Raw genomic sequence first — 14,964 nt, 5'->3', positions numbered from 1 at the left:
CAGTATGTACTCTTTCTGGCTGTATTCTTTATCTCAGTATAATATTTTTATGATTCAGTCATGATGCTCCATCTATCATTAGTTTGTTCTTTATTGACGTAGAGTAACTCTATTATTTTAATAAGCCATAATTTATTTACTCTCCTATTGATAGATTTTTGAGTTGTTTCTAGTTTGGAGCTGTTGTGGATAGGGATGTTATAAACATTCTTATACAACATTTTTTTTTGTGGATATATATTTTCATGTATCTAGGAAGGGTAGATATATGTTTAACTTTGTAAGAAATTGCCAAACATTTTTCCAAGTAGTTGAACCATTTTATACTCTCACCAGTAGTATGAAGTATTTCATTTGTTCCACATTTTTACTAACATTAGTGTGGCTAGTATTTTATCATGTGGATTACAGAGATCCTAGTGGGTATGAAATTGTGTCTCAATATGATTTTAATTTTTATTTCCCTAATTACTAATAATGTTGTTAATTTTTATGTGTCTATTAGCTTTTTTAAAATTAATTTATTTATATCCTTATTTTTGGCTGCGTGGGGTCTTTGTTGCTGCACATGGGCTTTCTCTAGTTGTGGCGAGCAGGGGCTACTCTTCATTGCAGCGTGCAGGCTTCTCATTGCAGTGGCTTCTCTTGTTGCAGAGCATGGGCTCTAGGCGTGCAGGTGTCAGTAGTTGTGGCACGCGGGCTCAGTAGTTGTGGCGCACAGGCTTAGTTGCTCCACGGCATGTGGGATCTTCCCGGACCAGGGCTCGAACCCATGTCCCCTGCATTGGCAGGCAGATTCTTAACCAATGTGCCACCAGGGTAGTCCCTTTTAGCTTTTTATATATCTATTTTTAAAGTGTGTTTTTATGTCTTTTGCCATTTTAGTATGTTATTTATAATTCTACTGTTGAGTAGCAGAAATGCTTTATATATTTGAGTCATATGTATATATATATTTCCCAGTTTGTGGCTTGCCTATTCATTTTCTTAATGCTGTATTTTGATAGGCACAAATTTTCAATTTTGATAAAGTTTAGTTTACCATTTTTTATTTTATGGTTAGTGTTTTTTGAGTCCTATCCAAGGCATCTTTGCCTTCCCAAGATCACAAAGGTAGCCTATATTTTGTTCCAGAGGCTCTCTGGTTCTGATTTCTATATTTAGAACTGTGATCCATCTTGAATTAAGTTCTGAGTATGGAATGAGTTAGGGATTGAGGTTCACTTTTTTTAATACTGATATGTAGTTGTTTCAGTATCATTTGACTTTCCTCATTAATGTCTTGGCACTTTGGTTGAAATGAATATTTGAATTTTGTTGTGAATATATATATTATACAGATTTGATTACAATCTAATTAGAACTCTCTAATTTAAGTGGGATGTACAAGCTAATCAGTTTCTTCCCAATTTATATGTACTTATTTTAGGAGAGATCAGAGTGGCCTTTGTCCTGTATAACAACTTGGGTCCTTATTTGTCCACGGAGAATGCCAGCATGAAGTTGGGAACAGAGGCTATGTCCACCAATCATTCTGTTATCGTCAATTCCCCAGTTATTACAGCAGCAATAAACAAAGAATTCAGTAATAAGGTTTATTTGGCTGATCCTGTGGTGTTCACTGTTAAACACATCAAGGTAAAAAAATGGCATATGAAGTTTTTTGTCCACATTATCTATATTTGTTATAACAAGAGCATGAAGTGTCTTAATTTTCTTTTTCTTTTTCCCTATTTTTTGACATATAACAATTCATTGTCTATAAAATGATTAGTGATTTTTTTTCCAAAATGAGGGAGGAGAATAATTCTTGTATATGTATATACTTAAGGTAACAACATTCATAGATGGATTTTTAAATGCTTCTCTATAATTAAAAAGAGCTAGCAATATGTTCAGTGGAACTCAGCGTAGCTCAACTGATGTTACAAGTAGTTATGTCTTTGTGTATAGATATATTTTTATGTATATGCAAAGATTGTATTGTAAATTGAACAAAGATTTTTAAAAACCATGCTATCAGAAGTTCATTGTATAGAGCAATTCTTTGCTTTGCAGTATAAATTAATTGATGTGATTCTGAGACAATGATACTAGTATTCCTTCAATATTACTTTTGAAAAATGAATTCACCTCTAATCAGGGGTAATAAATAACAACATATATTCAAATTTGCTTAGAATTGATAAGCCCCACTTAATATGAAAACTCTGGTAGACCCCTCCACAAAAATTGAAACATAGTGTGAAGTTGTGTTAGATGTAAAGAAAATGCCTACCTAATTTACATGATCAAAAGTAGTTATTGGCTTTATTGATGTTTTTTTCCTGTAGCAGTCTGAGGAAAACTTCAATCCTAACTGTTCATTTTGGAGCTATTCCAAGCGCACAATGACAGGTTATTGGTCAACCCAAGGCTGTCGGCTCCTGACAACAAATAAGACACATACTACATGTTCTTGTAACCACCTAACCAATTTTGCAGTACTGATGGCACATGTGGAAGTTAAGGTAAGATACATACCATAAAGTAAAAATGGCTTAGCATACAGTTAAGACACTAACTGTAAAAAGTCTTAACTCCATGTCCAACTTGAGTGTGTTTCTACTTTCACAGTAATTCTATTCAAGAACTCTCTGTTGTTCAACCCATATCCTATTGATGAGTCAAAGAACCCTTTTTTTCTATTATCAGTATAGTTCATAAAATTGAAATTTGCTTATAAAATACAATTTTGCTAAGAAAACTTCCCCTGTTCTTCCCTGCTTTTATTTTGTGTGAGTAAATATCAAACCATATCCTCATGAACAGGGCAAGGTAGGACCCCAGCACCAAAGGCCAGTGTGATAGGGTTAGAAAGCTGGGATCTGGTAGGCTGAAGACTAAGGAGCCGTGCATGGGATTAAATACTCTTAAAATTGAGTCTTGGGAAAATAGCTGTTAAACTCAGTACACAAAGCATTGTAATACATAGAGCCTGGCAAATTCTAACATAATGTGATCGTTCTGTCCATTCAAGAAGACACTATTCTAAGGAAAAATCTAGGTGATAGCTTGTTTCCAAAATCAGAAACGTGGCTAACTTGGCTGCATCAGCCTCTTGCCAGGTGACTGGTTGTCTTGGAAGGCAGGAAGAGGATTTAGATTTCAGATATACTTAGGACATAAAAATACAAAGGGATTATTAGCTTGGTTATAGAAATTGATAGATGGGTTAGTAACAAGAAATTATATACTTGTGAATTCTCATCTTCCTGATGTCAATAAAAATAGAGGAAGTATCACTGTCCAATACATTTTAAAACATGAAAACCATGGCAAAGGTTTTATCCACCTGATACCATTTATCCAATAATTTCATCCAAAATTTTCTTTGACTCTGTTGAATTTAGAGATGATACAGGTATCTTAGAGGGAGACCAAATCCAAGCCCACTCAGGACCTTAGGAATAAATTACCTTAGCTGTGTCAACACAGTCAAGTTTGATCTTTAAAGGACTACAAACCGTAATTTGTCAGAGCTTCACGCATTGATCAAGCTTAGTAAGATTGGCTACACTAACAAATGTTAGGTTTAAACCTGGAATGTATTCGTATGGCTCTAGGATTCTATCTTTTCAGTTTAGGGAATAAATTCAAACACAGAAAAATGAATCATATTTCAAGCAACCACAAAAAATAATTTTTTGCTCAGTTCATTGTATAACAATCTCTACCCAGTCCATTATGCAAGAATCTCAACTGTGACCATTACTGTGTGTCAACAAGAGATAAAAATAGATGGAAATCAATATTTTCCTTTGACAGTCATAGAGTAAGCATGCCCTGGGTTTCTTGTATCACAATCTCTTGCAATTGCCTGGGTCATTCCCATCTTGATCACACAACATGATTTTGGCACTTGAAAAATGAAAAACAAGCAGAATGATCATCCCTGGAAGTCCAAAAGGAAACAAACCAACCAAACTTACATTAGACTAATGTCTAAAAATGAATGCTAGTTTATTGATGCACAGTGAGATATGCAACAGCCAGTTAGAACAGATATTTGTGCTTGCTAGTTATCACTTCCTAACTCCACAGGAAAATCTATAAAGGAAACAAAATTATATTTGAGAATTTTGCTTGATGAGCTTGGAAAGAGAGCAAGAAGAGTTAGCTGAGTAGTCTTGTTGCTATTGCTATTAAGCTGTGGTGCCCTAATGCGTGGGTCTTCACTCCAGGGTTCTACCTGTGTACTGAGTTGCCTTTTCTATCATCTGTGTTACCTCTGCTATTCATTCAGTACTTCCTTCATTTTTTTTACTAACAATTTTCAAACACCTGAGTAAAGGTATTGACATGTTGCCTGCTACACCATAGGCTGTCAATAAACGTAACTTCCTCCTGGTTTGCCAGAGATATCACTAGATTCCAGCATTCTGGTGAAGCTTCTGGCCCTCGTGGAACTTGCATTTTTGAGGGTAAAGAAAGGGTCGAGAAGTGAAGCTGCAGTCATAAATGTGATAAGTCTTATAACTGAGGCCCACACTGCGATTTAGGGACACAGAGGGGGATCGTCTATCTAAGGCAGGACTGGTCAGAGAGGGCTTATCAAAAAAGTGACATTCTCTGAAGGATGAGTAGGATGAATTTAATAAGGTAACCTGTGGAGAATTTGTATCAAGCACATTCTTGGAAGATTTTCTTCACTTTGCTTTGGGTACACCATTCTCTCTTGCTTCTTTCCTTCCTCAGCAGCTGGTCCTTTTTAGCTTCCTTTGCTCGTTCCTCCTCATCTCCACAGCCTCTTGTTGTTGCTCTGGCCCGGAGCGTAATCCTAGATGTAGTCTAGGCACTATCCATTCTTTCTCCGTAGGTGATCTCATATGTCCATATGGCTGTAAACATCATCTCATGATTCCCAGACTTCTATCTCCATTTCTTAACTCCAGACTCTTAGATTCAACAGTTAACTTGATATATCCACCTAGATTTCTAATAAGGGTCACAATTCTAGAACTACACTTTTGGTGTTTTTCCCATCTGTCCTTTCCTTCTTAGTAAATGGTTACTCTGTTCTTCCAGGTGCTCCAGCCCTAAACCATACACCATCTTTGATTTGTTTCTTTTCACTCACACTGCACACCCAATCTCAGGAGCATATCCTGCCAGATCCAGCATCTGACAGCTTAGCATCTTCATTGCTACCACCTGGATTCCAGCCCTTATCCTCTCTCCTCTGCTCTTTTGTTACTGCCCTTTAATTGGTCTCCTTGCTTTATTTCTTGTCCTTCTTAAATTTATTCTCAGCGTAATTGCCAGAGGGATACTCTTAAAATGTGAGTCACTCTTCTGATTCATTCTCAAAAAGCCATACTGTAATCCCTTTAAAATGCAGATCAAGTACTTCACACCTTTGAAATAACTTCTTATCTCAATAAAAGCAAAGTCCCAAATCCTGACCCCTTTCTCAACTCTTGACCTACTCTCCTACTACTCTTCCCCTTGTTCACTTGGCTTCCTTGCCTTTCCACAAACGCATCAGGCTTGCTCAGGTTAGACTTAAAGTTTCCCTTCTCCTACCCTTCACCCCCCAGATAGCCACAAGGTCAGCTTTCTCATCTCCTTCAAGTCTTTGTTCCAGTGTCACCTTCTCAAAGAGGCTTTCCCTGTCCACCCTTTTAAAATTTCAGATTACCCCACCCCCACAAAATACTGTGATAAATAAGGCAAAACAGGTCCCTGGCCTCAGTCAATTTATACTTTATCAATGGAGAGAAGTATTCAGGCTGGTTTTTGAATGGGGTGCTCAGAGAGGTTTCATAGCTAGGTCAATTTGAGCAGATAAAAGAAGGAAAGGGATGCCCCAAGGTGGCAGTGTTGCCAAAACTTGGCCTCAGTGCACCGGCACCAAGTTGAACCTTGGAGACTGAGTTTTGGGTGAAGTAGAAAGGAATAGCTTTATTCTTTTGCCAGGGATAGGGGGCCACAGTGGACTAATGCCCTCAAAAGTGTGTGTCCCCACCTGGGGGTGGGGTTGTAAGGAGTCTTATAGTAATGGTTCAAGGGGCAGTGTTGCTGATAAGGATCAGCGTGCATGCAGGGCCTGCATTCCTTCAATCCAGAAATCATTTGGCGTCCAGTGGTCTTGTGATAGGCTTCTGTGGTTCTGGAGGTTATCGAACTCTGACCTTCTCTCTGCAATGAAGAATGCTTCATGAAGTAGTTAACACCCTCCATTTGGCAGGGGTTTTAGTTCTACAGAAGAGCTCAAAGATACTGTTATGTGTATCTCTTGAGGAGGAACCAGGATCCTACCCCAAGGCTGCACTATTGTTTCCTGACTTCTTCTCCCTTGTCTCTGCATCCCCTCCCTTCCCTGATTAGCAACTGTGTGAATCTGCTCTTTGGAACTCAGGGGAATGTCATGGAGGTTGAATGAAGCCTATTTCCTACAAACAAGAAATGGGGGGCACAGAAAGAATTTTGTGCCTAGGAGCCCCACAGGGTCCTGCTCAGTTTCAGGAACACAGATGACTAACTACTTTCGCGTTTTCTCTACTTCTCTCGTCTAAGGAAACAATTGATTGTCTTCTCTTTTAGATACAAAAGTAATAATTATGGAAATTTATGTAATTTTATATCAAACTGTGGTAGTATGCATGGCATTTTAAAAACTTTTCCATTATTGGAATCACCTGCAGGTTTATTTGTCTGTTGTTCAGTAGAATGTTGAATACACTAAATTCAAATGTCTGTCTCTTCTCATACCAGTAATTCTCTTTGTGAACACTCTTTGTGGGAGGAGTATTTTAGTTTGCAGGATCATAAGTTTCAAACTAATTGACTAATTAACATTTCTACTGTGGTTTTGTAGAGCGCAGTAACAAATGCTTTCGAAAATGGTCTGACAATTTATATCACCTATAGCTTTTTCCTCTACCCAAATTATAATTCTTTGGGGATAATAAAAAAAAAGTCTCCCTTCTCATTTCTGTCAGTTCAACTTGACGTTGATTTTTATTATCTTTAAAAGGCTTCACTTTCCTTAGTTAGATGCTTGCATCTCTCTCTTTCTCCCTCTCTTTTCTTTTGAGCTTAGTATATCCTATTGCCCCTACCCCAACTTTACCCCAGTCCAAGTATAGGCATTATTTTGCTATTTAAAATCATTGTGTTTCTTTTTAAATTTAGTATTGATTTAAAACAATGACAATTTGGAAATTTTTAACTTCATACCATGGATTCTGTGTGCCAAATATTTTATAACTACACTTTTTCAAGGTTAGAAGAAAATACACTGTAAGGTTCTGCAGTTGCATATGAAGAAAAGTACTTACTTTTCAAAAAGAGTATTTTTACTTTTTTAAAGTTCAAAAGAAAAGTTAATTTAAGAGTTTAAAAAATGGTTTTATTAGTGAAAAATAAAATGTTTAATGTATGATGCTAAATGTTGTACACTTCCATTCCCAAATTTTTATGTTCATTTTGTATTTTGCCATCTATAGTGCAGTGGGATTGAGGTGAAGGTGGAGATTAAAAATCATAAATATTACATAGTACTTTAAACAACTATTTATTTAGAGGAAAAAAAAAACAACTAGATAACTCACACGTTGAATACCCTCCAAATATGTAAAATTCCTTGAAAACAAAATGGTTTCAAAAATGACCAAAAATGTAAGATTTTATTATATTATCTTAAATATTAACTCTATCAAAAAAATCGACAACCTCTTAGAACCAAGAACCATTCTTGGACCGTCTCATAAAACAGTTTTATAATGATATGTTTCCTTCGTAGATTTATTAAAATCTGAAATTATTTATTTGCTGTTTTATTTTCTGCCTCCTCCACTGGACCCAAGCTCAGTGTTAGGAGCAGAGACCTGAAAGAAGTGAGAATCAGTCTTGCAGATCATCTAGGGAAAGACTCTTCCAGGCAGATGGCACAAGAACAAGAATCTGAAGCAGGGGTGATTCTGTGATTCTGATGAACTGCAAGGAGAACAGTGTAGCTGGAGTGGAAAGAAAAATTATTTTATTACTTATTTTCTCCACTCTTTTTATAGAACTTTTATAGAAAAGTTGAAAGAGTGTTACAGTAAACACTCATATACCCCTTTTTCTGAATTCATATTTAAATTTTGACACATTTGACTGTCACTCTTCTGTGTATGTACATGCATATATATTTTGCTATATTATTTGACTTTTTGAAAGTAAATTGCTGATTTTATAATATTTAATTCCTAAATCTTCCAGCAAATAGGTTTCAAGAACATGCTCTACCATTAAAACACATAAGAAATTTAACTTTGACTAAATATTATCATCTACTGTATAATTCATACACAGATTTTCTAGTTATCCTGATAATGTCCTTTACAGCCATTGTATTTCCACTTAGGGCCTGATCAAAGATCACAGTACCTTTAGTTGTGACATTTCTTTGCTCTTCTTTAGAAGTATCCCTGCCTGTTTTTTTCTTTCATGAAAATGACACTTTGCAGAGTCCAGGCCATTTGTCCTGTAGAATGTTTCACAATCTCAATCTTTCTGATTGTTTTCTCATAATTAGATCCAGGTTAAACATTTTTGGCAAAAATACCCTGTAGGAGATGCAGTATCCTTCCCATTGTATCAGGAAGCCCCATATTGGAGTTACTAAGTTTGATCATTTTGTTAAAGTTACATTGTACAGGAACATTGAAGTTTTTGTAATTAATAGGAACATGTGGAAACATATCTGGAAAGTTTGTTTTATTGATCTCAATTTCTTTCATTGTAATCTGTTTAGTCTACCCTTTACTTGTTCCTCAAATATTTAAGTACTGTCTTTGTGACAGGCAAAGTTTATGATCTAATTAGTAATACAGATAAGTAATCAGCATAATCTGTATCTTAAGAGAAATGTCTTATTGTTGTGGTAGAGAATGCTGTAGAAACACATGGGGAAAAGCCTTAACTTGACCTTGAGAGGTCAGAGAAAATGCTCTAGATGAAATGAGATAACTAAGCAAAATGAGAGCAACAGGACTGAAGTAACATGAAGTAAGGCTGGATTTTTGTGGTTTTGAAGTGTATATTTTCAGTAAAATTTATATTCAAGAGAGTATTAATTACACTCTTCCTCTGTTTTTATTTCTGAGTTGTAGTAGAATTTTTAAGCAGAAAGAGACCTGCAATCTTCTCATATGCACACTAGATCCTTACCCTTACAATTTTCAGGTTCTTTATCATCTTCAGTAAATAAGCATGGCTAAAAATAGCAGCTGGAGATGCATCTGCAATTCTAGTGAGAAATATAAGTAATAAAGTTTATGGAGATTGCAAAAAGTAGAGATCTGGTGAGGACTTAACTCTCAGAAAGGCCCAGCATGTTCAATGATAAGAGCAATTAATATCATTTCTTTAGTGTCTACATACATTATCTCATTTGATCCACAGAACCAGAATAAGAATTGTCATCATAATTTATTTTCCCATTTTATAATTTACAGGGAAGTTGGAATAAGAAAAGTTAGGAGGCTTAGGGTCCTGATTCCAGTTCTTTAGGTAATTGCCTCTATCTTTAGCAAATCATTTGGACTCACTGTTCCCATTATTAATCAGTTAACGGAGAGTAATAAAATTATTTCTAACATTATCTCAGGATTATTTAGGGGGATTGAATAACAAAATCTATTAAAATCATGTTGAGAATTATAAAGTTTTCTGAAAATATAATTTTTTAATTCACTATTTGCTTAACTGTCCTCAAAACCTTTGAGCTCTTTATCCTGGGAGTAGTTAACTATCAAGACCCAAATAGTTAATTGAGTTTCTAATAACTGATAATCATCTGCCTGTACCTGAAAGAAAGACATTTAGGCCAGTGCTTTGCATCACTGTTCACAGTGACAAATTCTTTTTATCACAATGAAATTGTCAAATTTTTTTAATATATTGGCTCTACTCACCCAATTTACCCATGCTTGAGAAAGTATAATCAACCAGCCAAGCAAAAGAAGCAAGCATGAAAACTTTCTCCATCCTAATATTCTAAAACTATCCTTAATTGCTTATACTGTTCTTGGTAAGAACTAGTTGATATGTTTACTAACTGTAGTCTATTTGTTCTGGGTCGTAAAATTTTACCCTTTTTTTTCTTTTTTTTTTTTAAACATTCAGACTCTTCTGTGATTGTTCTTCTTTTTTCCTGGCCTATTTCATTCTACTGTGTCTAGTAAATAAAGTCATAAAGCTAGAGAACTATTGAACTCTAGAGGAATTAGGCTAGATTTTCCAGAATAGTTATATAGCTTTCTAAGATAGGCAGTAAGGTCAACTTGTGTGTAAGATTTTAAAAGCATGTGACAAAAATATGGCTGAACTAAATCATTTTTCGTACCTTGTTATAGACCATTCAGGGGACTGCCAGTTTACTTTGTGTATCCTCACAGCATAAGCATTACTGTTTAAAGATCTCCTATGGTTGGTTACTTGCTGATTTAAAAAGCCAATCATGGAACTTTTAAGTTGTTAATTTTGTAAAATTTAATGTTAGCTCAAGCTATTGACTCGAGGCCTGTGGGATATTTGTCCCCAGGGTTATTATTTGGAAGACCCCTACTCTGTTTAAAATGCAATAAACTTATTCATGAGAATGGAAAAAAGAAAGCCTAATAACCATCATCCCCTTTTTCTTTTTCCTGAATTTGGTATAGCTAAGAAAGCCAAATGAATATGAATAATGAAGTAAAAATGAGATATACGTGTGTGTGTACGTGTGTATATATTTATATTTCCATTCTGTTTTTCTCAGTACCTGACACACAGTAGGCATCCAATGTTAGGATGAATCTACCAAATTTTATTAGATGTTTTTGGCTTGGTGTAGTTTCTATTTATTTGGTTTTCATAATGTAGTTATGCAAAATTACTTTCTCTGTTAAACCTAATTGTATTTGTCTCTATTTTAAAACTTTTCTTTCTCATTGTGGTAAATTTATCTTTCCTTACATGCCAAAGGAAATGGCTCTATGAGAAGAATGATATTTAAAAAATAACAGTAAACATATCTGAGTAATTCAAGTCTGGCATTGCTATGGTTTCCCTTCATTTATACTTCAGCTCCTCTATCCCATTCCATTTCACCTAACCCTTTAAGAAGTACTTTCAAAAATTGTGTGTGTGTGTGTGTGTGTGTGTGTGTGTCTTAATGAAAACAATCTTAAACGAAGTTACCCATTTTGTCTGAGAATCAGGAAATTTGCTGAATGATCCCCAGCAAACTTTGTTTTAACAAAACCACTGGATTTAATCATTGTATTTAAAGGATAGTCAAGACATTTTCACCTGTAAACCCTACCTCTGTTTAGTTCTAAGGGGCTTAGTATAATTGAGTCTACAAAGGAAATATAGGAGAGGATCTGTGGTCCTCCCCACTGTTAGTAGTATTGTTAAGAGCATGGAGTATTTGGCCAGCAGTTAGGGTGATCAACCTTATAGAGAACCAACCAGGAAACAGCACTACCAGATCAAAAAATATACTTAATATGCAATAAGTAATTATGTACCTATGTGTTATTACTACTTAAAAGTGACAATTAGAAGTATTTAATGCTAATTAATAGTAGTGCTAATAGTGTGAATACCTATAACAATATTTTTTAAATGCTTCTTTCCATCCTCTGATACAGCAAAAGTCTCTATTGAATATTTAAAATTTCAGGCTATATTATTGCACATTTTATAAATGTGAGAATTAAATAAGTTAGTACAAGAAAATAATTAAACAGATATGACCTATATTTAATAAAAATAACTATGACATGTTTTTTCTATGTGTATTTTTCATTTTTTTTTAATAAAGTTAAAACTGAATATAGTCAAAAGTAAAATTCACTTTGACCTGAAGTTCTGATCTTATCAAGCCCATATTACATTGATTCCTGGTGTCAATCCAATAGATGACATCAAAATAAATATCTTCTCAACAAAAGTGTTCAGCATGGAGTGCTTAGGATTTTAATTAACAGCTTTACTTAGTAGCTTTTTAGACTTGTAGGAATTAGTTCCCAGCTCTCCAGAAATGCCCATCCACTTTGTATGTATAGGCTTGTTTTGATAAACCAGCTGTTTGTCAATTTGTTCTTTTGCATCTGTGAATTCATCATATGAGCTGTCCATGTCCAAAATGTTCATGATTTATAAACACTTCCAAGCACATTGGATGTCAGCATAATCTTAGACACTATCAGGGATAATGGTTTTAGAGCAGTGAAATAGTTGTACTTTATGAAGTAAAGACTGGATCCCAAGCAAGTTATAGTTTCAATAAAGAAATGATAAAGTCCTATTAACATGACTGTCCTTTTCTGATGACATTTCTTTTTGTAAACAGTCTTAAATCCCCAAAATAAATCATGTTTTTCACTGTAATGATTTTTTTGTTCTAACCTACACAGAAGTCCATGCAACTCAGGTAGAATAAGTTCATCTTTCTCCAGGTTCCCTATAGCCTCTTCAGAGCTCATCAAACAGTTTTAGAGAAACATATAAGTGTGTCTTATTGTAATATTTTTCTCCATTCTCATCTGTCATATATTTCAAAGTTAGAGAAAGACATTTTTCTTGTCCCACACTTTGGAAATATGATTTTACAGAAGGTCAGTATTTTAACATCTTGTCTATGGCCAGCCCCAGTAATAGCCATCTTGAAGGCACATATCTCAGGAGACTATCTCCTTCCATTTCTAGAAAGTTAGAAGGCTCATTAAGTACTTCTACACTGTCAGTCACTGTTAGACTGAGGAACAAGTCTTGAGAGCAGGTGAGGGGATTAAGAAGAGACGGGGTCAGGAGGGTGGTGTACAAGCACACACACTTTATTTCCCATCAAAACTCTTTTTATAGATTGCAGTAGGCAATACATGTTTTTGTTAAAATCACAAGACAGAATCATCGGACAGTATTTCCTTAATGTTGAAGTTACAGTACAAAACATTCTGCGAACCAGAATATAAACATGCGTGAGAACAGATTGTGATTGTCGAAACATGCCAAGGACAAACTATAGTTAGAGAAACCGCAAGCAACCTCACAGGCCAAGACTCATACCTTCTCTAGTAACTCTTTCGGGTCCTGTCAAGAATTAAGCAGGACTTTGCCATGCTTTAAGCTGCAAGGACTGTGTCAGCTTGCAGCTGGTTCCCAACACTACACATTTTGAAGAAACTGAAAAGTGACCAAATAATTTCATTATGAAACCTCATTATTGCAGGTAAGCACATCACATTCCTTTTTAGCAGCCTTGTCTACAAGGTGTACAGCACATTTAGTGGGTAAGAACCGTTCATTTTCTTTTGTAAGAAGTTTATAGGCTGAATGGCATTTTCCAAAATTTACATTTGCACTGTCCATCAACTATGCAGATAGATGAGCAAAGTCTAGTTTATATATGGACAAGGTTATCAACAGTCTTTTGTTTCGTGTCTTCTGAAGTTTAATCAAAACCTTTATGGAAATCAAGAAGACAATTTGAAACTCCATTTTTCAAATCAAAATGCATAAGAGCTGGGGGAAACATTATTTTGTTGCTATGATCCAACACTTCACTTTATATACTTTAGAAAGCATAATCTGACAGAATCAGCTCTACACTGTAAGGAAGCGAAACATTGGTTATCAAAATTTCTCCTTTTATTTACCCATAGGACATTTCAGTTGCAACCTCTGAATCAGGAAAAGTAACTTTACTCAGGTGCAAAGACAAATAAAGGGAAGAAAGCAATAATACATGTTTATTCTTTGGGAATACTCAGGCTTACTCCACTACCATTAATTTCAACTGAACATTGGTACCTTTCAAGGGGAGGTTTAAAAAAAAACGTAAAACAAAAAACCCCACTTTTTATCCTACAAAAACTTGCCTGTCTTATCCTAGATTTGTGAGATTCAACCTCCATACGCACATTCACAGTCTTCTCATGCCTGGTCCCAAATTCATTTCCACATTTTGTGTAGCATGCTTTGTTTTGGTTATCTCTCTAATCTAATTTCATGTATCCTTCCATGTATCTTTAAAATAACACAGTTGTTTAGCATTCCTTTTCAGTATTGTCATGTTATTATATTATATTGTTCTCAGTTTCATCAATGAACTCTTAGAAAACAGTCACAATAGTAACAATGTTAAAAATTAATTTAGCACAATCTTGATACAAAGCACAACAGTTAATCCAAAGTCAAAGAGAAATTTAGGATCACAAGACCCTGAAGTTGCATACTTAGGTTTCATCACTCAGAATAATACAACAATGTCTGATTCTCTACTAGGAACTGCAAATCATGGTTTCCAGCATCAGTAGTCAGGGAAAAGAATAGCAGTAAGTCACTAAGGAAGGTGGATATTCAATGCCACAGACATTTGATACTAAAAATAGTGTTGCTTCCAGCCTCTATTTTCTAGACTTCCAGCCTCTATTTTCTAGACTATCATATGGATTTTGTACTTTTCTTTCAAACTTCTGAACCCATCTCTGATCTCTGGAATAGTTTCATGTCTGGGAGAGGATTTTCCCAGGATAGAAAAATTTAATGCTAAAACTAAGACATTCCTGAGCAAACCTGGATAGTTGGTCACGCTACCATTAATACTATATCTACTGCATTACTAGTTGAATGATCTGGGGTAAATTACTTATCTGTGCTTCAGTTTTTTCATCTGTAAATTGGAAATAATAATAGTATCACATCACAGTGTTTTATAGGACTAAGTGACAACCCTAATAAAATAGATAAGCACTTCTAAAAGAAACTGATATTTTGAAAGTTATATGTTAGCTATCATCATCATCATTATTATCATCATCACCATGATCATCATCACTGTACTTAACTCAGAAATGTTAAAGATGAAATTTTCTATCTTCCCAGCTTCATTTTCTACCCTCACCCCAGATACTCCTAAAATCTTTTTCTTATTTACTGCTTGAT

General features: G+C 35.1%; 1 protein-coding gene across 7 annotated transcripts in view; it reads left to right on the top strand.

The window, feature by feature from the left end:
- ADGRL3 (adhesion G protein-coupled receptor L3) overlaps positions 1-14,964 on the top strand; it is an 858,314-nt gene that overhangs the window by 739,771 nt on the left and 103,579 nt on the right. For all 7 annotated transcript variants that reach the window (XM_059922921.1, XM_059922920.1, XM_059922919.1 and 4 more), the window contains 2 exons: positions 1,430-1,638; positions 2,334-2,510. In XM_059922921.1, the coding sequence (XP_059778904.1) occupies positions 1,430-1,638; positions 2,334-2,510 (386 nt within the window). The remainder of the gene's footprint in view (positions 1-1,429; positions 1,639-2,333; positions 2,511-14,964) is intronic.

This window comes from Balaenoptera ricei, chromosome 5 (assembly GCF_028023285.1).
Source record: "Balaenoptera ricei isolate mBalRic1 chromosome 5, mBalRic1.hap2, whole genome shotgun sequence".
NCBI classification, from domain to species: domain Eukaryota; kingdom Metazoa; phylum Chordata; class Mammalia; order Artiodactyla; family Balaenopteridae; genus Balaenoptera; species Balaenoptera ricei.
Note: the sequence above shows the minus strand (reverse complement) of the source record. Positions and strands in the feature narration are given on the sequence as shown.